Source organism: Selaginella moellendorffii, unplaced genomic scaffold, assembly GCF_000143415.4.
Source record: "Selaginella moellendorffii unplaced genomic scaffold, v1.0 SELMOscaffold_22, whole genome shotgun sequence".
Lineage (NCBI taxonomy): Eukaryota > Viridiplantae > Streptophyta > Lycopodiopsida > Selaginellales > Selaginellaceae > Selaginella > Selaginella moellendorffii.
The window spans coordinates 462,456-483,907 of record NW_003314283.1 but is presented as its reverse complement, the minus strand read 5'-3'; the positions used below and the strand labels follow the sequence as shown (position 1 = coordinate 483,907).

At 46.1% G+C, this 21,452-nt stretch overlaps 7 protein-coding genes across 11 annotated transcripts; 5 read left to right on the top strand and 2 right to left on the bottom strand.

The window, feature by feature from the left end:
• Nucleotides 1-4,266: 4,266 nt before the first annotated feature.
• On the top strand, nucleotides 4,267-5,710 carry LOC9642142 (protein HEADING DATE REPRESSOR 1). 2 transcript variants are annotated; one of them, XM_024678492.1, is made up of 4 exons: nucleotides 4,267-4,425; nucleotides 4,566-4,633; nucleotides 4,810-5,141; nucleotides 5,268-5,710. In XM_024678492.1, exons 2-4 carry the CDS (start codon nucleotides 4,570-4,572, stop codon nucleotides 5,466-5,468), a joined length of 597 nt encoding a protein of 198 aa, XP_024534260.1. In that variant the 5' UTR covers nucleotides 4,267-4,425; nucleotides 4,566-4,569; the 3' UTR covers nucleotides 5,469-5,710. The 2 variants fall into 2 exon arrangements, with proteins under 2 accessions (XP_024534260.1, XP_002973669.2); XM_002973623.2 differs by having other exon boundaries at nucleotides 4,268-4,633.
• A 196-nt stretch (nucleotides 5,711-5,906) lies between these two features.
• On the bottom strand, nucleotides 5,907-9,009 carry LOC9642580 (CDPK-related kinase 5). Of its 2 annotated transcripts, XM_002973467.2 has the most exons (11): nucleotides 8,108-9,009; nucleotides 7,916-8,046; nucleotides 7,802-7,843; nucleotides 7,636-7,744; nucleotides 7,507-7,585; nucleotides 7,144-7,440; nucleotides 6,976-7,082; nucleotides 6,820-6,927; nucleotides 6,696-6,758; nucleotides 6,476-6,643; nucleotides 5,907-6,407 (listed from the first exon to the last, which is right to left on the bottom strand). In XM_002973467.2, the coding sequence occupies exons 1-11, from the start codon at nucleotides 8,603-8,605 to the stop codon at nucleotides 6,270-6,272; spliced, it is 1,740 nt and encodes a 579-aa protein (XP_002973513.1). In that variant the 5' UTR covers nucleotides 8,606-9,009; the 3' UTR covers nucleotides 5,907-6,269. The 2 variants fall into 2 exon arrangements, with proteins under 2 accessions (XP_002973513.1, XP_024534259.1); XM_024678491.1 differs by having other exon boundaries at nucleotides 7,144-7,585.
• A 188-nt stretch (nucleotides 9,010-9,197) lies between these two features.
• On the top strand, nucleotides 9,198-13,216 carry LOC9642141 (WD repeat-containing protein 78). Its single transcript, XM_024678428.1, has 18 exons — nucleotides 9,198-9,388; nucleotides 9,466-9,559; nucleotides 9,641-9,774; nucleotides 9,843-10,044; nucleotides 10,095-10,238; nucleotides 10,307-10,481; nucleotides 10,512-10,669; nucleotides 10,717-11,196; nucleotides 11,254-11,478; nucleotides 11,536-11,710; nucleotides 11,767-11,969; nucleotides 12,018-12,145; nucleotides 12,207-12,312; nucleotides 12,366-12,446; nucleotides 12,507-12,617; nucleotides 12,670-12,813; nucleotides 12,866-13,011; nucleotides 13,062-13,216. The coding sequence occupies exons 1-17, from the start codon at nucleotides 9,198-9,200 to the stop codon at nucleotides 12,953-12,955; spliced, it is 2,841 nt and encodes a 946-aa protein (XP_024534196.1). The 3' UTR covers nucleotides 12,956-13,011; nucleotides 13,062-13,216.
• On the bottom strand, nucleotides 12,960-15,499 carry LOC9642579 (DEAD-box ATP-dependent RNA helicase 32). Its single transcript, XM_024678427.1, has 7 exons — nucleotides 15,164-15,499; nucleotides 14,832-15,110; nucleotides 14,449-14,772; nucleotides 14,183-14,374; nucleotides 13,549-14,129; nucleotides 13,399-13,496; nucleotides 12,960-13,346 (listed from the first exon to the last, which is right to left on the bottom strand). The coding sequence occupies exons 1-7, from the start codon at nucleotides 15,497-15,499 to the stop codon at nucleotides 13,078-13,080; spliced, it is 2,079 nt and encodes a 692-aa protein (XP_024534195.1). The 3' UTR covers nucleotides 12,960-13,077.
• Nucleotides 15,500-15,580: 81 nt separating this feature from the next.
• LOC9642578 (macro domain-containing protein PA3693) lies at nucleotides 15,581-16,935 on the top strand. 2 transcript variants are annotated; one of them, XM_024678542.1, is made up of 7 exons: nucleotides 15,581-15,861; nucleotides 15,941-15,989; nucleotides 16,050-16,155; nucleotides 16,222-16,317; nucleotides 16,421-16,495; nucleotides 16,558-16,627; nucleotides 16,689-16,935. In XM_024678542.1, the coding sequence occupies exons 1-7, from the start codon at nucleotides 15,598-15,600 to the stop codon at nucleotides 16,761-16,763; spliced, it is 735 nt and encodes a 244-aa protein (XP_024534310.1). In that variant the 5' UTR covers nucleotides 15,581-15,597; the 3' UTR covers nucleotides 16,764-16,935. The 2 variants fall into 2 exon arrangements, with proteins under 2 accessions (XP_024534310.1, XP_024534309.1); XM_024678541.1 differs by having other exon boundaries at nucleotides 16,558-16,632.
• Nucleotides 16,936-17,915: 980 nt separating this feature from the next.
• Nucleotides 17,916-18,845, top strand: LOC9642576. The gene is made up of 3 exons (XM_002973619.2): nucleotides 17,916-18,116; nucleotides 18,266-18,357; nucleotides 18,416-18,845. The coding sequence occupies exons 1-3, from the start codon at nucleotides 18,053-18,055 to the stop codon at nucleotides 18,728-18,730; spliced, it is 471 nt and encodes a 156-aa protein (XP_002973665.1). The 5' UTR covers nucleotides 17,916-18,052; the 3' UTR covers nucleotides 18,731-18,845.
• Nucleotides 18,846-18,920: 75 nt separating this feature from the next.
• Nucleotides 18,921-20,860, top strand: LOC9642575 (probable low-specificity L-threonine aldolase 2). 2 transcript variants are annotated; one of them, XM_024678581.1, is made up of 11 exons: nucleotides 18,921-19,008; nucleotides 19,082-19,340; nucleotides 19,403-19,617; nucleotides 19,690-19,801; nucleotides 19,863-19,913; nucleotides 19,971-20,042; nucleotides 20,112-20,244; nucleotides 20,307-20,365; nucleotides 20,426-20,523; nucleotides 20,584-20,650; nucleotides 20,705-20,860. In XM_024678581.1, exons 2-11 carry the CDS (start codon nucleotides 19,098-19,100, stop codon nucleotides 20,741-20,743), a joined length of 1,089 nt encoding a protein of 362 aa, XP_024534349.1. In that variant the 5' UTR covers nucleotides 18,921-19,008; nucleotides 19,082-19,097; the 3' UTR covers nucleotides 20,744-20,860. The 2 variants fall into 2 exon arrangements, 1 of the variants encoding a protein (XP_024534349.1); XR_002992798.1 differs by lacking the exon at nucleotides 20,307-20,365 and having other exon boundaries at nucleotides 20,705-20,740.
• Nucleotides 20,861-21,452: the final 592 nt, after the last annotated feature.

The window sequence follows — 21,452 nt, the reverse complement described above, 5'->3', positions numbered from 1 at the left end:
AAGTCTATTGAGTAGTATAACCAACCAGGTTCTTCCGCTTCAATAATGAAGTAACAACAGCACGGTCATCTTCACATAACGTCCGAGAACCATGTAGATATGCATGAAGTTTCTCGAAACCCCAGACTACTGCTAAAAACTCCTTCTCTATTGTTGAGTAGTTCATCTCCGCTGGTTGTAATGTATGGCTTATATACGCAATGGGATGGCACTAACCAGGCACACTCAAGCTCTCTTGCATCAACACACCTCCAAGACTAATGTCAAAAGCATCCATACACAAAATAATTGGTCAAGTGTAGTCAGGATATGCCAAAACTAGAGGAGTTGTCAATAGTTTTTTGAGATCCACAAACGCCCACTCACCATCCAGAGACAAGATTAAAGATGATGTTGATGACTTCAGCAATGCTTGCAATAGTGTAGTGTAATTAAAAAGTTGATCCACAAAATGACCGAGATATTGCACCTTACCAAGGAAGCGCTACACATCATTCACACACTTTGGAGTAAGGAACTTTAAAACAGCCACAAGTTTGTCAAGATCAACTTGCAAACCCTCATGAGAAATTCAATGCCCAAGATAAGTTGTGTCTTTGGACCCAAACATGCAACACTTTACAAACATCACAAACATACTCTTCCCACATCCCCTCCGAGTGGATCAAGACATCATCAATGAAGTCAGTAGTCACCTCTGGCATATCACAAAGAACCTCGTCCATCATCTGCTGGAAAGTTTCTGGAGCATTGTTCAAACCAAATGGCATCACCAAGAATTTGTACAAACCAAATGGTGTATGAAAAGTAGTCTTAGGAATATCTTTTTCAGCCATCGGTACTTACCAATACCCAAAAGCAAGATCTAGCTTGGTGAACCAATGACTTTGCCCTAGACGATCCAAGAGATCAATAGTATGAGGAAAAGGGTACACATCTGGGATCGTTACTTCATTTAACGGACGATAGTTGATGTAAAAACGAATACTCCCATCAGGCTTTGTCACAAGATGAGGTTCACATGCCCAAGAACTCTACAATTTTCGAATAACACCCTTCTCTAACATCTCTTTGACGTTTGCATGTAAAATCTTGATCTCCTTGGGTGACCGACGACAAATAGGAACCTTGATTGGACGAACATCCTCGGTTAGAATCGGATGACGTGTGGCAATCTTGGCCCTAGACAATAGGTCAAATTCAAAGAGATCAGAATACTCCTTCATGAGCTGGTCAACCGCTGCAACACAAACATCGTCGGAGGAATCAAAAAAGGGAAAAGCAGAACAAAAGGGAAACACAGAAGGAAATAGTGGGGGAACAAAAGTAATAGAAGCAGAGGTAGAAGTAGAAAAACAAAGAGGTACAAAAGTGAGAGGAATAGATGAAACATAAGGAAGTATAAGACAAGGGGGAGAATCCTCAAAGTCACACTTAGCAATCAATCCATACCAAGAATGAGGTCAAAAGCTTGACTCAGCACCACCCGCAATGACTGCAACTCAAATTCGAGATCGCCTACATGCACAACCAGGTCCGCTTCATCCCGTGCATATGCATGTGTATGGTTATTGCCATAAAGAATGAAAACTGGTTCCGCCACACGACGCAAGTGTAGACAACAACTTGTGGTAACAGGTCGAGCAATAGAAGATAAACTTGTATCAACTAACACGGAGAGAATAATAGGAGACCTTTTGTTATAAAAATGAGCCTTGAAAGTAAATACTGAATGAACCTCACGCAAGGTCCATCCGTTACTCGTGTGACTCTTTGTTTCCCGGATGCATCTCAGTGTCCAGACCTTCCACTGCAATAGCACTAACGGGACGTTGCTGACGCCAAGGTCTCCACCCAGGAAATGGAGGTCACCAATCCAGAAAATGCCGACAACGCTGATAAGTATGACCAACTTCATCATACGCCCAGCAGCGAACATCATGGCCACGACCACGTCCTTACGCTTGTCTTTGGACTCGAGCAACAGTAGCATCAACCTCTATTGGAACAGGACCATCACCCGTAGGAAGTGGAATGGAAGGATGTGCAGCGAGAAATGGAAGAGGTGACGTCTTATAATGTTGTGCCAAGCGAAGAGCATCGTCAAGGGTGGCAAGAGCAAGTGCATGCACAAGTCCAACAAGATCTTGACGAAGTGCTGGCCACAACATTCCTAACTTGATCTGCTTCGACATATTTGGCTCTACACGAAGCAAAAGACTTCGAAAACAAACGCTAAATTGCATCACTGATTCAGATGGCCTTTGGCGAAGATGATGCAATTGTTGAAAAGCATCATCACAGTCGTCGGCATGTTCGAAGGTGCATTTGAAGATGTCCAGGAGAACACTCTAATCCCCACAAATGGCTACACTCAAACCCTTGTACCACTGCAACGCCGTCCCTTGATGACACATGGGAAACTCACACAAATTTCAAGTATCATCCCAAAAATGATATGGGGCAATCACCGTAAAGTGATCGAACCAATAATACACATCATCCCCAAGATTCTTGCAAAAGAACTCCGACCAAACGTGAGGATTGGCACCAAGAGCAAGAGGAGTTGTACCACATGCCATAAACACTACCATCAACTGAGTTTGGTTGTTCAATTGCAAACGCATAGCATCAAGCAATTGTACCAACTATTGCTCTAGAGTCAGAGGAGGAGATTGCTGATCTGCCATGAAGATGAACAAAAAAGAAAGAGCAAAAGAAAAGAAATGATAAAAAGCTAGAAGGAAATGATAGATCTAGACAATGCAAAAAGCTAAATCTAAATCAAAACTCTGAAATGAAAGAACAAAAGAAAAGAAATGGAAAAAATTAGATCTAGACGATGCAAAAGCTAGATATAAACCAAAATCCTAAATCCAAACACTCCTCAAGGACAATTAAAAGTGCCTCTCACCTCTAGCAATGTGAGTGCTTGGAATATGGAAAGGGAATACAAAAAATGTGTATATCAATTAGCCCAAAAAACTAGTTTATATATAGAAGCGAGATCTAACGACTACCAAAATCCCACTATGCTAATATTAGTATACAGCATCATAGCCGTACACTTAGCCCTCACAAATCTTAATAATAAAATAGAAAATAAATCAATTCAATTCTAGGAGATGGTAAAGGGCAAAAGAACAAAGAGCCAAAAACATTCATCACAAGGAAGTTTAAGTGGAGATAAGAAGTATCTAGATAACAATCTTTATTCATACAACTTGCTACAAAAAATTGAACCATGTAGCTGAACAGAATCTATATTGCAAGAGTCAGTGAAATCACTTCTTCTATTTGGCCTTCTATATTGGTTACTTATACCATTATTAATATCCAACATTACATTCCCATATCCACCATCCCCAGAATCACATTTTGCTGCAAGTATTATAATTTTTAAAGCTTTATAAACATGCAGATGGATATTAGTACATGTTGCTTCAAATCTCCCACATACAAACTGGAAAATGTCACAAACTTTTATAAGTAAAAGCAATAGAAGCAAAACATGACTTACATCTGGTATTTCATCCACGCTTTTAGAAATGTCACTTATATTCATTCATAATATGGTCTTATTTGTGGTCATGAAAGGATTTTTAGCATTATTAAGAGTGATATTATTGGATTTTACATTTTCCAACCCATATGTATAAGAACATGGAATTAGCAAGAGGATCAATTGCAATGTAAAAATGATTTGCACAACTAAAGCCATAGATATTTAGAAAATATTCTAATCTATATTATCTAAATTTATATATGAACTGGTATCATAGGAAGTTCCTGTATAAATATAAATAAAATACATATTATTACACAACACAAATTTCCCAAAAATAAATGATTTTCTGGAGGCTAAGTTAAAAGAACTACTTATCAACCAAATGTACTTACAGTAAGTTATTTTTCAAAGTATCATCAATGTGATTCAATAAATTATTCCGCCAAATTTTAAAACTATTTGAACATTGTATATTCAATGAAAGTTTATATAGAAGAATGAGTGGTTTGGATTGAAACCAATCACAAAATTCATTATGCTAATAATAATATACAATACCATAACTATACATTTGAAAATATGATAGTTATGTTAATATTAATAATGTATTATATAAACCGCCGTTTGATATATATCCAAATTTATTCTTAAATACGGATATTCCACTAGTTAGTACTTGAACCAACCACCCTATCTATCGACGGCTCAGATCCCTGTCGCAATTCCTTTCAACGGTCGCGATGCGCCAGCTCGCGTGGAAAGTAAGCGTTCAACAGCGCACATTGGGCTTCCTTTTTACTTCTTCGTGCCACTCTCAGTCCCGTCCCGCTAGCCCTGATCCCCTGCGGCGTGCATCGGTCGGATTACGATTCGATTCCTTCCATGGAGGCGCTAGCGAGCTAGATCCCTTGGGCCAGGTTCGTCGGCAAGGCATAGGGTTTTCTCGGCATTTTACACTGGTGATTCCGAGCTCGCGGCAGCCGCCATTGCGCTGGGATTTCCTTCGGCAGCCAAAGAAAATGTGCTGATTGTGTGTGTGGGATTGGTAAATCTTTAGGGAGATGGCGCTGGAAGTAGCAGCCAAGCCAATGGAAATCGATCCCAAAATTACTTCCGGAAAACCAGGTACTTATCCATGCATTGGAAGATTTTTTTTCTTCTCCTTGCTTTCTTGGAGCGTTGCTTGCTTGCTAGTCTTTCCTTCTTTCTTTCACAATTCTTTCTAGGCCAAGTTGCTTGAAAGTTTCTCATTGTGTTTCATAAGTAGCTTATGATCTTACTGGTTGGCAAATGCTTTCCAGAGGAACTTATGATCCATACACCACCTCTGGGATCGAGAAAACCGGCAAAGTTGAGGCTATCAGCGAGTAAGAAACTAGACAAGGACGATAGCAACATCGTTCTAGAGGACGAGTTCCCGTTGACAGACAGAAAGAGAGCTCTCTACGAGCCTCTTGCGCCTTCCACGGGTCGACAAGCGCAGGGATCATCGCTCGAGAGCTTCCTCCCCCCTCCAGACTTCGAGACGGCGACGTATCCCCGAGGTTGGGTGATTGGCAAGAAGAGGAAGCTTGTCAATGTTGATGTGGTGGAGAGCATGAGACGCATTGCCGTGCAAGAAATGAACCGCAAGGTTCGTTTTCTCGTTCGTTGGTGTGCTTTGCTAGCTTTATCCATGCACTGCTTGTTCCATGCATTGCTCTTTTCTTCTTTCCTTTCTCGGAGTTTGCCGCTGGTTCTGATATACTTTGTGATCCAGGACCGGGAGATCACTGAGCTAAACGAGCAACTCGAGGAGGATTCGAGGACGATGGAGCACCTCCAAATGCAGCTCCAGCAGGAGAGAACGAAGCGTGCTCAGATGGAGCGAGAGAACAGCATGCTCCAGGGCCAGGTAAACATGCTAATGACCATGATTCCAGATCAAGAGCCCGAAGATGGTGAGACTTTTGAGACGTAGCCCCAGGTACTCGACATTCTTTCTCCTTATACTGTGTTGTGAGTGTATGTATTGTCTGTGTGTGTGTGTTGAGATCTTCTCAACAAAAGAGTCAGGACAGTCTGTAGATAAGTATACAAAAACAAAAAGTCTCGTTTTTGGGAGTGTGTGCTTAGGGAGAATAAAATGGCCATGGGTAGTATACATGTAAAAAGGATTCTTTACCCTTTTTTTTTAATGCAAGTCTTAGATGTAAAGGAAAAGCTTGTTTATTGCTTGTGGAGGCTGTGATCATTCCTTCCTGGTGAGTATAAAACTCTTCATCGAGTTTTCGCTTTCTCGAATTTAATCGCTTTTTCTTTTCTCTGGTGGGACTGAGCAGGAAGAAAGTCGTGCGTAGAAATTCACTGGAAACATCACGAAAGAAATCGACAATCCTCCATCACAAGGTGGTGGTGTGCCAAAAAAATGTAAAGTTTAATTACTGTGGATCGTTTGGCACAGGAATGCGATATCTCAACGCTCGAAACTTCCACGTTTTCCTTCTCTGCTTACGTGTCACATTGGTGGTTGACACAAATCTCCGCCAAATCTCCAAAGAATGTAAACTTTGAGCGCCTGGAAATTCCTTCTTCTTCCCTGTATCATATCTAGCTAGATAAACAATCTATGATCTATGCCAGGCGTCCCTCCATCACTATAAAATGGAGAAGCTACCATCGATCTCAATTCCCCCCCTCCCAAAGAATTTGGAAACTCTCTCTCTCTCTCTCTCTCTCGCTCTTGTTCTTCACTTTTTTCTTGCTTGCTTGCTTCTATAAGTTACTGCAACCTGGAGCGAGCCCTCGACGTGACACCGTGAAGCAGCTTTTTAAATCCAATCAAGCTAAGTTTCCCATCACTTCTAATCCAATCACGCAATACTAGATGAGCGGGGACTGTTTGTCCAAGGCCTACCTCCTGCAAACGAAGAAAGTTTCGCATTGAAAAGCAAGAACCAAGTATAAAAAACTAGAACTTTGGCGTACCCGAGCAACTTCTTCGATGATAACCAAGCGATTGCCTTCCCTGTCAAATGTATCGTAGGCTGTGCGAGACAAAGTCTCCCAGCCACTGGACGCTTCCAGCTGATGCACGCTGATTGCCGCAGCGCAGAACTCCTGAAAGTCCATCTTTTTAAAAGCCAGAGCGTCCATCTGTCACAGCGACTGTTAGTATAAGATATCATGTTTTCTGGAAGAAACGGACGGAAGAAAGGATCTCAAACGCCCGCGACTCCTTCATGGCCTCAGTGGCACTACGCATCAAGGCCTGTCACGGGGAAAAAACCGTCTTAAGCACAGAGAGAGCTGTGAAATCCACATGAGCTTACAGTTTTGAAGTTTTCGAACGAAACCCGCCCTCCTTTGTTTGGTTCTAACAACGCGAATTGGCATCGCAAATAATACATGTGATCCTCTGTCAGGGTTTTAGACAGCGCCTAGAGAGAAAACTTAAGATCCTCACAGAACTTTAACTTGCGCAGTACCTTCAATGCTGCTCTTTTGAGAGAAGATGCGCGCAGATATGCCTTCACTAATCTGTACACGAGCATATCCAATGGCACCTTATGGTTCCCACGTATCCAAGGATGGGCTGTCCAGCACACAAGAACTAGTCAGTACCTGACTGAAAAACAGAGAAAGATGAAACTCACTGAGAGCCTGCGCTGCTGACATCCTCTTCCTCATATCCTTGTGAAGAAGCTGCTTCACGAAGTCTTGAGCCTCGGGAGAAACGGTCGGCCATGGTTTATCAACAAAGTTCGGCTCCGCTTGAATCACCGCTCGGAAAATTCCCGACTCGGTGTCTGCCCAAAATGGACGGCTGCCGCAAAGAAGGATGTAAGCTATAACACCAACGCTCCAAACGTCTGCCTCTGTGCTGTAAGACCTGTGAAGGACCTCGGGAGCCACATAGTAAGCGCTTCCAACAATGTCATTTAGCCGCTCCTCTGGAATGATAAAATGAAGGCAAGTCAACAAACATATCTTCAATGCAACGAAACGCTGCATCGTACCTGGCTTGATGAAATCTGATAGCCCAAAGTCAATAGCTTTCAAAGTTGCATTCTCGTCCTTAGTCGTAAAGAGGAAGTTCTACAGCCGAGGTATAAACGAACACATTTGGAGAGAGAAAACAAAATTACCTCCGGCTTCAAGTCTCGATGAACAACACCTTGTAGGTGACAAAACGAAACAATGCTTAAAATCTGTACTATTACGACCTTAGCATCTTCTTCAGTGTACTTCCCTCCCCTGATTACAATAAACTGGATCAGCTTACTGACAACGAACTAAAATACAAAAACAAACCTTGATAATATCCGATCAAGGAGTTCTCCTCCCTCGCAAAGCCTGATAACCGAGAAAGTTTTTAAGACAAAAAAAAAAAAAAAAGAAACCGATTCAGTGAGAGACAAGTCTTACTCCATCACTATGTAGACGTTTAGATTGTCCTCGCACGCATCGTAAAACCGGACGAGATTCTGGTGACCCGAGAGAGCCTTGAGTATTTTCACTTCTCTTCGCACATCTTCCACTGAGATCGCTGTTGTCATCTAGACACCAGTCAAAATAAATTATTTCCACTGTTACCTTATGGACAACGAGGATAAGTACCTTAGCTTTGGCTATGATCTTCACTGCTACCGACTGACCTTTCATCTCCCCCTTCCTTACTTTCGCCAGACAAGTATGCCCAAAGTGACCGTGGCCAATCTCGTGTCCCAGCTCGTACTTTGACGTGAAGTTCTTCCCATACCCAAAGTTCTTATCGAGAGGCTTCTCCACATCGCTTCCCTCTGGAATGGATCCTTCTTTCGGCTTGGCAGTCCCATGCCGTTTGGCGAGAGCAGCCTGGATGTGCTTCGCCGGAGAAGGAGGTGGAAATGGTCGTCGAAAAAATCGCCTTGGAGTTGCCGGAGAGGTACCGAAATTCCGGAATGGCGAATTCGCAAACTTGGGCAGCGGACTCGCCGGAGGAAATGGAGAAGAATGGGACTTAACCGAGTATGGAGACGCAGCTCCTTGCCGGGAATCCTGCCTAGCGTAAGAAGCCTCCTTCTCCTCGGGCTTGGAATCCTCGGTCACGGCAACCTTGCCGTAGCACTGCCCCATCCCACACCACTGCTAGAAATCTCTACTTCCATCCAAGAGCCGGCAAATCCATCACTGGCAGGATCGATGAAAATTCCCAGGCTCCAGTTGGAAATTTTCCCTTTCCTCCTACGCATTCTCACTAGCTTCCCTGCTCAGGCTGCCTGTCCCATCGATCATCGCTGGCCAGTGCCGCGCGCGCATTCCCACGCCCGAAACTCGCGGATTTCTCGCGAGAAATCCGCGAAATGGCCCCCCGGACTCACCGTTTGAGAGATGCGCTGCTTCCTCCAAACCCTAGCGCCGATCGATCGATCAATGGCGCGATCCACCAAACCCTGATGGGAGGAAGAACAACCCTTTGACAAGAGCACACTACTACACCACTATTGAATGCATGAATGAATGAGGGCCGGCCAGCTCGAGACACACTTGGTCTAAACTAACGGAAACTTTGCTCCGTCTACCAAACGGAGCGCGCTACATTTTCCACGGGGTCCGTTAGTATAACGGAGTTGACTGGTTGACCAAGTAGTTATCCCCTGCAATTTTAGGGTTCTAGAGAACAGGGAAATATTTCTAGGGCTCTTGGGAGGGAAGATCGTCTTGCGACATGGATGACGATGGCGGGAGGCGGGGATCGCTGTCGCAGATGCGGCCGTCGCTCAGCCCCTCTGTTCTAGGCCTCGCGCTCGAGAAATTCAAGCGAGGAGGTGGCGATGGAACCGCGTCGGTCGCTGGATCGGTCTCGTCGATGCGATCCAGGCGGCTCTCGGCTAGCTCTCAGGTTTCGTTCACGTCCAAGTAAGCAATGCTCGCGCCATGGATTGCTCGCGCAATAGATTTAGAGAATGCAGCGCACTTATTTCCCCTTGTTGCAGAAAGAGCACCAAGAGCATTCGTTCTACTGCTCGAGCCGGGCGAGGGACGCGCAGGAATATCAAAGGAGGCGAGAATGAGCCAGAGGTGATCCAGGTATGTTTTTTTTTTTTTGGCCTGCTTATTGTCATAGAGCTGCTTGCGAAGTATGAAAGTCTGTGAAACTCTTTCGCTTAGGTCTTTGATGAGAATGGCAAAGAAGTCACACCGAAACCATTAGTATCTCTAAGGCCGACTGTACTGCACGAGAGACTGTTGCAAGCTCCACCTGAGCGGTTTTCTCCTGATTCCGAAAGAGTATCTACCTTCAGGTCCAGTTCAAGTGGTCTTTAGAAGGCGTTTCAGTCGTTGTTCTATCTAAAGATTTTTTTGCTTACAGCCGCACTGGATACTCAATCAGCAGTAGCTTGGGAACTCTCACTCCGGATCTTGAAGCCGAGGATGGCCTTGAGAAAGAACCTTCTGCAGAGGGTGGTGGCCGACGATCGAGTGTTCCTCAAGTTCCACAAGAGGCTTTGCCGGTCAGGACACAGCGTATCGAAATTGTCACGACTAGCATTGCGCCACCTCCAACGGAACAGGTTAGGCACGTTAATTTTCTAATATCTTTCTTACCTCTCAATGTGAGCAGGAACTTGCAAGAAATATAACCGTGAATCTGGTGGAGAGTGAAACACTTGTTCTAATCAATTTAAGAGGCGAGAGTGTGTCAAACACTTACGATACAATCAAACAAGTTTTGGAGCGAAATGCTCGATACAAAAATCTTTTGGAAGTAAGCTACATTTCTTTACTTTCAGCTTTTTAATTCTTAAATATAGTGTAGCGTGCTCTTGTCTACAGGCTAAAATAGGTAGCGATAACTACTCGGACTCCAGCGCTCAAACGGCTTTGAGCTTGCAAAAATGCAAGGAGGCGCAGTTTTTTGCACTGCCAAAACAATCTGAAGAGTGTCAGGTGCCAAGTTGTTCCTTCGGCATGTTACTTTTTGATGTACAACTCATTCACATTTCTGCCAGTTGACAGGCAAATTCATGGGACATCTCAGATTCTTACTCCGGCAATGTAAAAGAAGAAAAAGTTGATCCTTTGAAAACTGAGGACGACGACGAATCCGAACAAACCGCTGACCACAGAAAGAGTGTTGCTGATCTTGTATCTGCGGGATACTTGGAAGAAGCTAGTGAGCCTCCTCCCTTATTACAGGTATGTAAAAGACTGTTTGCAGTTTTTATCTAAAATCACATTCACAGGGTCGAAGAATGTCTGGAAATTTGAATCTACCCGGTTCAAGAAGAGGGTCTGGAATTGGTGGATTTCCATCCCGAAGGGAGTCTGGACTGTTAAGTATAGATCCTTCAACTAGAAGAGGATCGGGACTAGGCAGCATTGCACCGTCGAGAAGAGGCTCTACTACTGCGAGCATATCACCCTCACGGCGAGGAAGCTTTTCAACCTCGCGAAGGGGAAGTATTGAGAAATCGATAAGCGGCAGCATTATGTTCAATCGTAGGCTATCCGGCCGTGGAAGCTTGATGGGAACACAGAGAAGAAGCTCCATAATCTCAAACACTATGCAGAGAGCTGGTGGCGAAGGCATGCTTGGGGCGGAAGAGCTTATGACTCTCACCATGTTTGCTAGCCGAAAGGTGGATATCAATCGCTTGGCCGGACTTGTCAAAGCCTTGGAAATCGCCGAGAGAGCAGTCGTTTTGAACACTTTTCATGACAAGGTAATTATCTTGACGTTATTTCGATACTTCTGCTAAGGCCTCCAAGTGTCTTTGCAGCTTTTGTTCTACCGAGATTTTAAACCAAGAGAACAGAAGCGGATTATGCCACGGAAATATAGCAGCTCTAGTTCGCCGGTATCTCAGACAAAAAGTGCGTCCTCGTCTCCCAGCAGTAATGGTACCAGCGGCGATGTTCTCTCAGCAGAACAAGTCCACAAACTTTGGGATTTCCAGTGCGACCTTACGGAAGGGAGGAATGTCAGCTGTATGGTGTGGAACAAGGTGCGAGAGGTTTTGCCTTTCCCATTTTTTACCGACATTGTTGCACGTTTTTCGCAGACCAGTAGGGATCTCCTTACTGTCGGATACGGAGAGTTTGAGTTCGGGACGCAAAAGGGCGGTCTTATAGCCTTTTGGTCTTTAAAAAATCCGAGATACCCTCACGCAACCATACCAACACATTCTGATGTCACAGCCTTGGATTTCTCTACAAATAGTCCCAACCTTCTTGCAGGTAACAGTACGCTTACTGATTGTTTTGAACTGACTTCATTGGCGTTTTTTATGCAGTTGGCTTTTACGATGGGAATGTGGCTGTATATGATGCAAAGAATTACAAGGAACGGGAACCGTTGATGCAAACAGGAGCTTCCACGGGGAAGCATAACGATCCTGTTTGGAAGCTACAATGGATTGATGCTACTTCTGATCATGGAGAGACGCTTATATCTATTTCAACCGACGGTAGAGTTTCTCAGTGGTCTTTGAAAAAGGTTAGTTTTTTTTGGTGTTTCCTCCGCGAAACTTAACCGCAAATATAGGATCTGGAGTTCGTCAATTTGATGAGACTCAAAAAGATTATGGCTCATAGCAAAGGAGCACAACCACAACCATTCATATCCCGTCATGCAGCAGGGTTATGCTTTGATTTCTCTCCTCGGGACCCAAGGTACTTCGACGTACTTTTCTTGTGCTCGAATTGGTCATAAATGTGTGCTTTGCTATTCCAGCTTGTATCTGGTAGGGACCGAGGAGGGACTGATTCACAAATGTAGTCGTTCTTATAACGAACAATACTTGCAAAGCTACGTAGGACACACCGGACCCGTTTTTCAGGTAAACAAAATGCCGCTATCTATATATGTGTGATTGATTCATCTCGTTTGCAGGTTAGATGGTCCACCGTTTTGCCATATATTTTCTTGAGCTGTAGCAGCGACTGGAGCGTTCGGCTCTGGCGCGAAGAACAAGTAAGCCGTTGCGTATAGATGCGTCTACGTTGATACAAATGGATGGAATGTTCAGTGCAGGAAAGCGCATTGCTGGTTTTCCAGACTGCAAATGAAAGCGTCGGCGACATTCGCTGGTCTTGCAAGCATTCGTGCGTTTTTGGGACTGTATCGGACGACGGTCGTTTAGAGGCAAGCACTGAAATCCTTGTTTCTAATTTTCTCAGCTCGGATTCTACGACAGATATGGGATATGGCTGTCACGGCGATGAAACCCGTCATTGTATATCCTTTCGCGAATACCAAGCTTTCGTGCTTGCTCTTCTCGGAGGACGCTCCAGTCGTCTTGGCCGGGGGCAGCACTGGCGCCATCAGCGTTTTTAGACTGGTTAGTTTTTTCTTTTTCTCTTCAGGGACCTCAAGTTTCGTTTTTCTTGTAGGTTGGCTTCGATGTTGTCCAGAGCGATATCGATGAGCTTCTCAAGCTAAAGAGAGCCATCACTTCAAACGTTAACACTATTCTCGACTAGGATGACAACAAAGATGCTCATCGTGTTACCAAAGTGGACGTGATCGTCTATCACAGGTTCTTTGCAAAGCGAATTCTCTTCTCGAAACTAGATCCTCTTGTGGCAGACACAAAACGCCAGCGTCAATGGTTTGATCGACTTAGCAGCTTGAGAGCGAGGGCCTCTTGATCGGCTAGAGACAAGGAGTCGAGGAGTTCCGGTTTGTCATCTCCTTGCTCCGACATATCCTCGTCAATAAGATCAAGCTTCCGCTCCCTCGCCTTTCGCTTGAGACGCTTGTCTCGCAGCCTCAGCCGCTCCAAAACCTTGTCTTGCCTGTCCCTCTCCTTCATCTCCTGCTGCAACCGCTTGTACCTCTCCGCGATCTCCCGATCAAACCTTTCCACACCGCCTACAAAATCTAAACAAGATCACTCGAGCGTTGGAGCTCCAAAGTTCTTTACCTCCTCTCTCGTCCTGGCTACTTCCATCCTCATCGAACACCAGACGTTGCCCTGTACCACTTCGCGCATCAATCTTTAGCCTCTTCGTCTTCTTATGTCTGCAAGACGAAAACAATGAGCCATCTTCTAAAACTCCGAACAAAAACTTACGCTTTCACAGATCCTGGTGCTGCTGCTGCTGCTGGCTTGATCACGTCCCTTCCCCGTTTCTTCAGCCGCATGAACAAGTCGCCATCTTCATCAGCCGCGCAAGACTTAACTTCTCCGGCCACCTTGGAAGACGAAGAGGACGACTTCGCCAGCTCGTTCTTCAAGGACTGGGATTCATTCTTCACGCTTGCAGCCTGCTTTCCCAGGAACCGGATCCGGGGAGCGATCGCCAGGCCGAGAGAGAACGCAAACTCGGGTAGCGGAAGCTTGCCAACGTTGAAAACCTCCTTGTTCCGCTGCAGGACGACCGAGCGAACGTAAGTGACAAAGGCGCGCTGGGCGCTGTGCTTGAGTCCGGGATCCTTGGAAAGCCACGCGCCTATCTGTTGTGACAAGTCGCAAGACTCCCCTCGCGGAGCAGCCTCCGCTGCCTCTTCGATAGGAATCTTGTGCTGCCTGAGTAGCTCTATCATTTTCACTTCCGATGGATCCAGAAGCAGGAGGCTCTTGCCTTTGAGCTTGTTACGAGCAGTCCTTCCGACGCGATGGATGTAAGTTTCTACGTCTTCTGGACAGTCGACCTCCAAAAACAAAGAACACAGCTAAGATCACACAACTCGAGAGAACAACGTACCTGGACAACCCAGTCTACTGCCGGGAAATCCAAGCCTCTCGCGGCAATATCAGTCGCAAAGAGAACCGAGGGTCGGGCCTGATTGAAGTTGCTGAAAACCAGGTCCCTCTTGCCTTGCTTCTGGCGGCCATGGAGACACGAGAGCGGAACTCCAGGTCGCAAGTGCTTAAAAGCCCCGTACACGAACTTCACCTGCGAAGAATGACGATTCACATCATCTTTGCTTGGAAAGGTGGTGGAAAATGTAAGAAAACGGGCCAACTTACCTGCGTGCAGGTCGAAAGGAACACCAAAAGCTTCGAAGAGAGTCGCGTTTTTATGAACCGCCACAAGGTCTCTATCTTGCGGTGAAGCTTGACGATCACCACCTTTTGCTGCAAGGTGGCTGGCGTCGCCACGGCGGACTCGGAGTGCACGGCGAGGTACTCCGGATCACGCAAGCTGAGCCTCGCGAGATCGCTGACAGAGCGCGTCTGCGTCGCCGAGAAGAGCAAAGTTTGCCGCTGATTCGGAAGGGCAGCCAAGATGTCTGTCAGCTCTCTCGCAAAGCCGGAGTCGAGAATCCGATCGGCTTCATCCAGCACAAGCACCTTGCAAAGTTAGATCCTTACACTCCGAGCTCGAGCAAGAACAAACTTTGAAGCGGTACCTGGAGATAGGTGCAGTCGAGAGTGGCAGTCTGGTGCAAGTGATGCAGCAAACGGCCTGGAGTGGCGACGAGGATGCACAGCTCCCCGACGCGATTGCTCTCCAGCCCAACGTCGTGAGATCCCCCGATCAGCAAGCCTCGCGTCAAGAACCTGTGATGCTTTGCAACCTTGCCAAGCTCTAAAAAGATCTGCTCGGCCAGCTCTCTCGTTGGAGATATAACGATACCCGCGAGACCGTGGCCACTCCTCCAGCGAAGACGATATAGTTTCTCGACTAGCTAGCCAGAAAAGTATGTGAGAAAAAAAGAGAGTTCCCTTCGTGAACTCTTACCGGGATGAGAAATGCTAGCGTTTTCCCCGATCCAGTCTTTGCTGCTCCAAGAACATCACGACCAGCGAGAGCGTGGGGAAGAGCTGCGCGCTGGATCTCTGTCATGGATTCATACTTGGCCTCTTTCAATCCCTTGAGCGTCTTGCCGGAGAGAGGGAGCTGATCAAACCGCGAGGCTCCAGCGTAGGGCTTGAAGCCGGTGGCTGGATTCACCAGGACCTGGCGGGGCAGCTTGATTGCCATGGGATTGCTGCCTGGAGCTAGCGCCTCCGCACGAATCCATTTCTCGAGGAAATCGGAAGAGTTCCCTGGCCCCGATTTTCGGCGCTTCTTCATTTTCTATGAACCCTAAAATTTGAAAGGTTTTATAACCTTAGGGTTTATATGAGCCCTAGAATTTGAAAAGCGATGATAAACCCTAAGCCCGGGGGGAAATGCTGCGATGCCTGGGGAGGAGGGCGAGGGTTCCAGCGCTCGCGCGATCGCAGGTCAGATGCATCTCCGACGAGCACTGGTTTACATACGATGAGGATTTGCCAGCGCCGTCGCTGTTGCTGCCTCCCAATGCGCCCAAGGAGCGGGCGACATCGCAAGAGGGGCTGGAAGGGGGCGTCCTGTACAGACTGCCCAGCTTCTTGCTCGTCTTCTGGACTGGCGACATTTCGCAGTGGCGAGTTCCTGGCCAGCGCGATGCGATTGTAAGTAACTCTCTCGCATTCTCTCTTCGCTTTTTCTTTATGATTGCGCTCGTTGATAGATTCTCTCCTTGGTCGCAAGGTTGCTCCCGCAAACAAGAAGCTAAACGCTGGAATTGGCGTGAATCGAGGCAAGAACTACTTGTTCTTCATTTGCTCCTTCACTAATCATACCTGCTTTCTTTCACCAGCTATTCATAACGCTGCTGGACCATCTCTAGCGGAAGCCTGTGCAATGCTAAAATCTCTCGATCAGTTTGGAGTGAAATGCCGCATTGGCAACGCGGTGGTCACCAAGTAAGGTCTTCAAGCTCACAGTTTTTAATCGTTTCTCTTACACGATTTGCGTGTTTGTTCTTCCAGGGCTTACAGACTACCATTGCACAGGATCATTCATGCAGTTGGACCAGCCTACGATGGAGCCGAGGAAACGCCTACATTGCTTGCTCAGACTTACAGGTAGAGTTTCAGACAAAGCATAACTTTGCTTCTTTTCCAGAAACAAAGTTCGTTTTCTTTTTTCTTCTTTTCGCTTTTGTTGTTTGTTTGTTTTACTTTGTAGGCGTTGTCTGCAACGTGCAAAGGAGATTGAACTGGAATGTCTGGCGTTTCCACCGATTTCATGTGGCGTTTACGGGTAACCAAAACCGTAATGCTGTTTTTTTCCGAAAAAGGACGTGCGCTTTCTACGTAAAACAGATACCCCGTGAGGGAAGGAGCTCGGATTGCGTTGCAGGAAATCAAAGATCCTCCTTCGTGTATCAACGAGGTGAGGTGATTTCTCTGCAAGCATTTATCTCTATTTTCTCATTGTCGTTGATGCACAACAGATCCACTTTGTTCTCAGTGATCCAAGCGATTATGTCACCTGGGTTTCGGAAGCAAACAATGTACTTGGTTACTAAAGAACTGTAAATCTCTACAAGGTTTCTACATCAAGGCCTTGAAAGTCTCCAATTAACAAAGATAGAGCTGGATCTCATGTAAAGCTCGAGATATAGATTAGATCTCCCTTGGGAGGGAATAACGACACTTTGGACTGTGTAAAAGAAAACTTAAGCGAAAGCACCAAAACCATTGGAAGTCTCGCAAAGTGGTTTGCTTTCTAGCAAGGTCAAGGTCTTAAAGCAATGTAGATAGAAAAACTTGAGCCGCCCAACGCACAGTGTACGTCTCTATTCCCGATGTTTTTGTTTTGTATAGCGAGCTGGCTTCAATCGCAACGACGTCTCTGAATTATTAAAGCAGCAAACCCAAGTACCATAGGCAACTATTGATTTGGAAGCAAAGCATCTATCTATATTTTTATATAATGGCCGCTGTTTCCTTCGTTTTCAAACCATTGTTTCTAGTCTTCCTTTCTCTCCATGTCGCAAGTTCCCTGGTGACGAACAACACACAGTCAGAGCACAACGGCACTGGTTCTAGCCACAGCGCCTGGCCGGAGATCGACTACAGTCAAAAGCCTCAGTTTTTAGAGATCTTTTCCACAGGCGACAGCAACACCGAAGAGATCACAGCTTGGCCCCAAGTAAAATTGTCAGCTTCTTCCACATTTCAGCATGCTGATTCTTGTGAGATGTATGCAGGACGTTTGCGGCGGCTTCTCGCTGTCATGCTCGGGAATCCACTTGCACGTAGTTCCAAACTATGGCATCGCAATGTTGGTGGCCACCTGCAGCTCACCTGGTGGTGGCACCGGGACTGTGCAGCTCGAACTTAACAATGGTCTTGGAAACCACAATGGCCATATCGGCCCCGCCGGTAGCGACTTTGCACAATCGTGTGATCTTTCAAGTATTGCCATCAGCGGAACCAGGATAAGGATCCCTTGCGACGATGGAAAGGGTGAAACACAGAGTAGCGTAACCGACCTTAACTATGCCGTCATGAACGACTATGGTTCTCTCTTCTTTTGTCCACGATAATACACGAGAGAATATACTCTTGCGTGCAGAGAATATTCCGCCTGCCCGGCATCTTCTGTTGCGGTCGGCAGGCACATTCCGCTAGTACGCGAGTTTAAAAATGAGCCGTATGCCGCTCTCTAGGGCTGAGCTAGGGTTTTCGGTACTGTGTGGGACGAGCGCGCTAGATAGAGCGGCCATCGCGCGAGAGGGAGCTGTGTTGGTCTGTCCGCTCTCCATGAGCTGCGCCGGCGTGCGCTGCGGAGCCGTAGCCTCGGGTGCTCGCCATGGATCCGGCTGCCTCGCTCGCCGCGCCGCCAGCGGTGCTGCTCCCGGACGACGATGAATGGGGTAAGTGGAGCGCATTCTCCAGGTTTTGCCGAGATTTCCTCTGGAAATACCGCGTTCCCTGCGAGAAACAGAGAGATTGAGTGGAGTTTTAGTTGTAGTCGCAGAGAGGTCGGGACTCATATCACGTTTTTCTTCTTGTTTCTCCATAGATGCCGAGGGATTCGAGATTCCTAGCTTGAACACCACTACCACAGCGAGAAAGGAGAAGGCTGTGGAGACTTTAAAGCCAACACTGCAGAAGGTGTGCCTACCACGCTGGAAAGATCTTTCTCTTTTTCTAACTTTGGTTTGAAACACAGCCGATAAACACACAGGTGGAGAATCTCTACCTGGGCCCTCACGGTGCAAAGCCTGGTCTAAGGCAGCCATCGTCGCTCCAGGAGAACTTCGCGGGGGGGAAGAAGCAGCGTTTCAAGCAGAAGCTCAGGGATGCCGACCACCGGAGCAATGGGACGTTTGGACGGGAGAACAAGGTGGAAGTCATTTGCGATCTCGTTGGTGCCAAATCCTCGCAAGTCAGGCCAGTGACAACACCAACACCCAGGAAAAGCTCAGAGTGGCTGGATCCTCACTGCCAGGAATCGTTCTTCGAGAAATCCAAGACCCGGGGCTGAAGATCATCCAAGAGAACCATAGTTTCTTCTAAGATAGCGTAGCTTGGTTTCTCTCACAGGAGAAAAACAAAGAAGCTTGTTCTTATGGATAATACTACGTTTGTGTCTCTTGCCATGGTGTCATCCCCACCGGACACGTGGCGCGCTGGATGCCGTCGCGTGGCAGCATTTTAGCTACGGCATGTAGGTATAAAAAGCTTCTTTCCATTGCTTGAGAGAACCGCTCGCAGGGCTTTTGCAGGCGGGGAAGAACATCCCTAGCATTCTTCTCGCGGGAGGTAAGGCGCTGGATTGGCGCTGCGCTGCGATGTGTTCCAGCTGATTCTTTGCGAGATATTTCGCTGTGGACAGATTTTGCTCGTCAGCCATGGATTGTGGAGCTAATGGAACGAAACGAATCGTGGATTTTCGATCGGATACCATCACCAAGCCGACAGCGGCGATGCGAGCCGCCATGGCCAGCGCCGAGGTTGATGACGACATTGTCACGGTCGATCCTACCATGGACGAGCTCCAGAAAGAAATGGCTAGAATATTTGGGAAAGAGGCCGCCTTGTTTGTTCCTTCCGGTACGATGGGGAATCTCATCAGCGTCCTTGTTCACTGTGAGGTAAGCATGATGCATGGCATTGTCGCGTTCTTTGGTCGTGGATTTTTCTTGTTTCTTCCCAGGCCCGTGCAAGCGAGGCCATCATCGGGTCTGAGAGCCACATCAATGTTTACGAGCAAGGTGGAATGGCAACGCTGGGCGGTGTTTTCCCGAGCATTGTTCCAAACAATCCGGATGGAACCATGGACTTGAGGGCGGTCGAAAACGCTATCAAGCCTTTGGACGACGAGCACTTTGCGACGACTCGCTTGATTTGCATCGAGAACACTCACAACCGGTGAGAGTTTCTTCGTGGTTTCTGGAATGTTTCGAGTGCTCGCTTATAGTTTTGCTATGCACTACCCCTTAGATGCGGTGGAAGATGCGTCTCGGTTGAGTACACGGATCAGGTTGGCCAGCTTGCCAAGAGATATGGATTGAGACTACACGTAGACGGTGCCCGAATTTTTAACGCATCCACAGTGAGTAGTGCTGACTGCGATGAAGCAGAAATATTAAAGAAACAGTGTTTGCTTTCAACAGGCTCTGGGAGTGTCTCCGGAAAGACTTGTTCGAGCAGCTGATACTGTATCGGTATGACTATTTTTTCTCGAGGTTTTCATGGGAATTTTGACGAATGCTTCGTGTCAGGTTTGCTTGTCAAAAGGATTGGCTGCACCAGCGGGAAGTGTGATTGTTGGATCGCATGAATTCATTGAGAAGGTTGAGAGACGGCTCTTTGCTTCGTTTTGTGTTCTTTTCATTTTCTGAAGAGAAATCCTTTTGGGACAGGCTAAACGACTGCGAAAGGCTTTGGGTGGAGCTATGAGACAAGTAGGAATACTGGCTGCTCCTGGTCTGGTAGCGCTGAAAGACATGGTTTGCAGATTGTACGAAGATCACTCCAATGCTCGTCTATTAGCAGGTACTGTGTAGTTCGTGCTTTTCTTGGGCCACTATCAAAATTCTTGAGTGGAACGTTTCCAGAAGGATTGTGTGGAATGAAAGGCCTGCAGGTGGACATGAGCGCAGTCGAGACAAACATTGTGAAGTGTCACGATTTTGCTCTCCCTCTTTATCCTGACTGGTGCTATTTTATCTTCCAGGTAAATGTGGACGTGACCAAGTCACGCTTCACAGCGGAAGAACTGTGCAGAGCTATGGGAAAGATTGGGATTCTCTCATATGACCTGACCAAGACAAGGTATCCTGTTCATTTCTTTCAACTTACTTTTAAGGTTTGTTTGGTTTTGTTTCTTTTCAGTATCCGACTGGTGACACATTATCACATTTCGGAGGATGATGTACGCTACACGCTCGCTTGCTTTCAGGTACTTTTTGAAAGTGATTTAGTTTGAAGTTCTTCGACGGTGTATCTTTCACAGCGTGTATTGGCTGATGAAAATGGAAGTCACGTTCCGTGAATTGGCATTTTGTCTCTATGTCATTTTTAATTGTTTCCTTGCTAATTTAAACCAAAACTACATCTGTAAACACAAAATGCTAAAGACAAGCCAGAAGCTGGTGAATTACACAGTGAATGCACGTGAAACTCTAACAATCCACAAGATGCATTTAAGTAAATCTTGCAAAAGATGACAGTTGGTAAAGCTTAGAATACACAAAATCAATTTGCCAGGTTATATCTATCTATCTATCTATATATATATATATTATACATATCTCACTCAACAAGCTAACAAGCTATGGCTCTTGATAAGTGCTTCCTATTGTTCCTTCTAATCCTGTTTATATGTTACAGTTCAATTCAAGCTAGAAACTCAAGCAGCACAAATATATCTGGGAGTACAAATAAAACTAAATTGTGGATGAACATTACAGATACCATTAGTGTAGACCAAATTCCAGAGGTATATATTTCACGGTTGTAGTTTTCCACTTTATTAGTATTAAGCTTCTTGTTTACTAGGATGTATGTGGTAGATTTGAAGCAAGTGCCTCTGAAATACACTTACAGATTTATGCACTAGCTGGAATTGCGATGCTTGGAGCAAAAACCAAGACCGGAGATGGAGGATTTGCTCATGTTTTGCTTGATCTTGCTAATGGTATATCTAATTCATATGGACATTTGACTAGGGGAGCTGATTTTTCAAGCTCTTGTAACCTGGA

What these genes read in the sequence shown, in the direction of transcription:
- LOC9642142 (XM_024678492.1), top strand. Translation starts at nt 4,570, where the DNA reads ATGGCGCTGGAAGTAGCAGCCAAGCCAATGGAAATCGATCCCAAAATT. An exon ending in AATTACTTCCGGAAAACCAG is followed by an intron (nt 4,634 to 4,809) that starts GTACTTATCCAT and finishes AATGCTTTCCAG; the next exon opens with AGGAACTTATGATCCATACA. An exon ending in TGCAAGAAATGAACCGCAAG is followed by an intron (nt 5,142 to 5,267) that starts GTTCGTTTTCTC and finishes TTTGTGATCCAG; the next exon opens with GACCGGGAGATCACTGAGCT.
- LOC9642580 (XM_024678491.1), bottom strand. Translation starts at nt 8,605, where the DNA reads ATGGGGCAGTGCTACGGCAAGGTTGCCGTGACCGAGGATTCCAAGCCC. An exon ending in TCAAAAGAGCAGCATTGAAG is followed by an intron (nt 6,928 to 6,975) that starts GTACTGCGCAAG and finishes TTTTCTCTCTAG; the next exon opens with GCGCTGTCTAAAACCCTGAC. An exon ending in CGTTTGAGATCCTTTCTTCC is followed by an intron (nt 6,644 to 6,695) that starts GTCCGTTTCTTC and finishes TCGCTGTGACAG; the next exon opens with ATGGACGCTCTGGCTTTTAA.
- LOC9642141 (XM_024678428.1), top strand. Translation starts at nt 9,198, where the DNA reads ATGGATGACGATGGCGGGAGGCGGGGATCGCTGTCGCAGATGCGGCCG. An exon ending in ACACCGGACCCGTTTTTCAG is followed by an intron (nt 12,313 to 12,365) that starts GTAAACAAAATG and finishes TCTCGTTTGCAG; the next exon opens with GTTAGATGGTCCACCGTTTT. An exon ending in GGCTCTGGCGCGAAGAACAA is followed by an intron (nt 12,447 to 12,506) that starts GTAAGCCGTTGC and finishes TGTTCAGTGCAG; the next exon opens with GAAAGCGCATTGCTGGTTTT.
- LOC9642579 (XM_024678427.1), bottom strand. Translation starts at nt 15,499, where the DNA reads ATGAAGAAGCGCCGAAAATCGGGGCCAGGGAACTCTTCCGATTTCCTC. An exon ending in CGCTAGCATTTCTCATCCCG is followed by an intron (nt 15,111 to 15,163) that starts GTAAGAGTTCAC and finishes TTTTCTGGCTAG; the next exon opens with CTAGTCGAGAAACTATATCG. An exon ending in CAGTAGACTGGGTTGTCCAG is followed by an intron (nt 14,130 to 14,182) that starts GTACGTTGTTCT and finishes TTGTTTTTGGAG; the next exon opens with GTCGACTGTCCAGAAGACGT.
- LOC9642578 (XM_024678541.1), top strand. Translation starts at nt 15,598, where the DNA reads ATGCTGCGATGCCTGGGGAGGAGGGCGAGGGTTCCAGCGCTCGCGCGA. An exon ending in TTGCTTGCTCAGACTTACAG is followed by an intron (nt 16,318 to 16,420) that starts GTAGAGTTTCAG and finishes TTTACTTTGTAG; the next exon opens with GCGTTGTCTGCAACGTGCAA. An exon ending in ATTTCATGTGGCGTTTACGG is followed by an intron (nt 16,496 to 16,557) that starts GTAACCAAAACC and finishes TACGTAAAACAG; the next exon opens with ATACCCCGTGAGGGAAGGAG.
- LOC9642576 (XM_002973619.2), top strand. Translation starts at nt 18,053, where the DNA reads ATGGATCCGGCTGCCTCGCTCGCCGCGCCGCCAGCGGTGCTGCTCCCG. An exon ending in CCCGGACGACGATGAATGGG is followed by an intron (nt 18,117 to 18,265) that starts GTAAGTGGAGCG and finishes GTTTCTCCATAG; the next exon opens with ATGCCGAGGGATTCGAGATT. An exon ending in TAAAGCCAACACTGCAGAAG is followed by an intron (nt 18,358 to 18,415) that starts GTGTGCCTACCA and finishes TTTGAAACACAG; the next exon opens with CCGATAAACACACAGGTGGA.
- LOC9642575 (XM_024678581.1), top strand. Translation starts at nt 19,098, where the DNA reads ATGGATTGTGGAGCTAATGGAACGAAACGAATCGTGGATTTTCGATCG. An exon ending in TATGACCTGACCAAGACAAG is followed by an intron (nt 20,524 to 20,583) that starts GTATCCTGTTCA and finishes GTTTCTTTTCAG; the next exon opens with TATCCGACTGGTGACACATT. An exon ending in ACACGCTCGCTTGCTTTCAG is followed by an intron (nt 20,651 to 20,704) that starts GTACTTTTTGAA and finishes TATCTTTCACAG; the next exon opens with CGTGTATTGGCTGATGAAAA.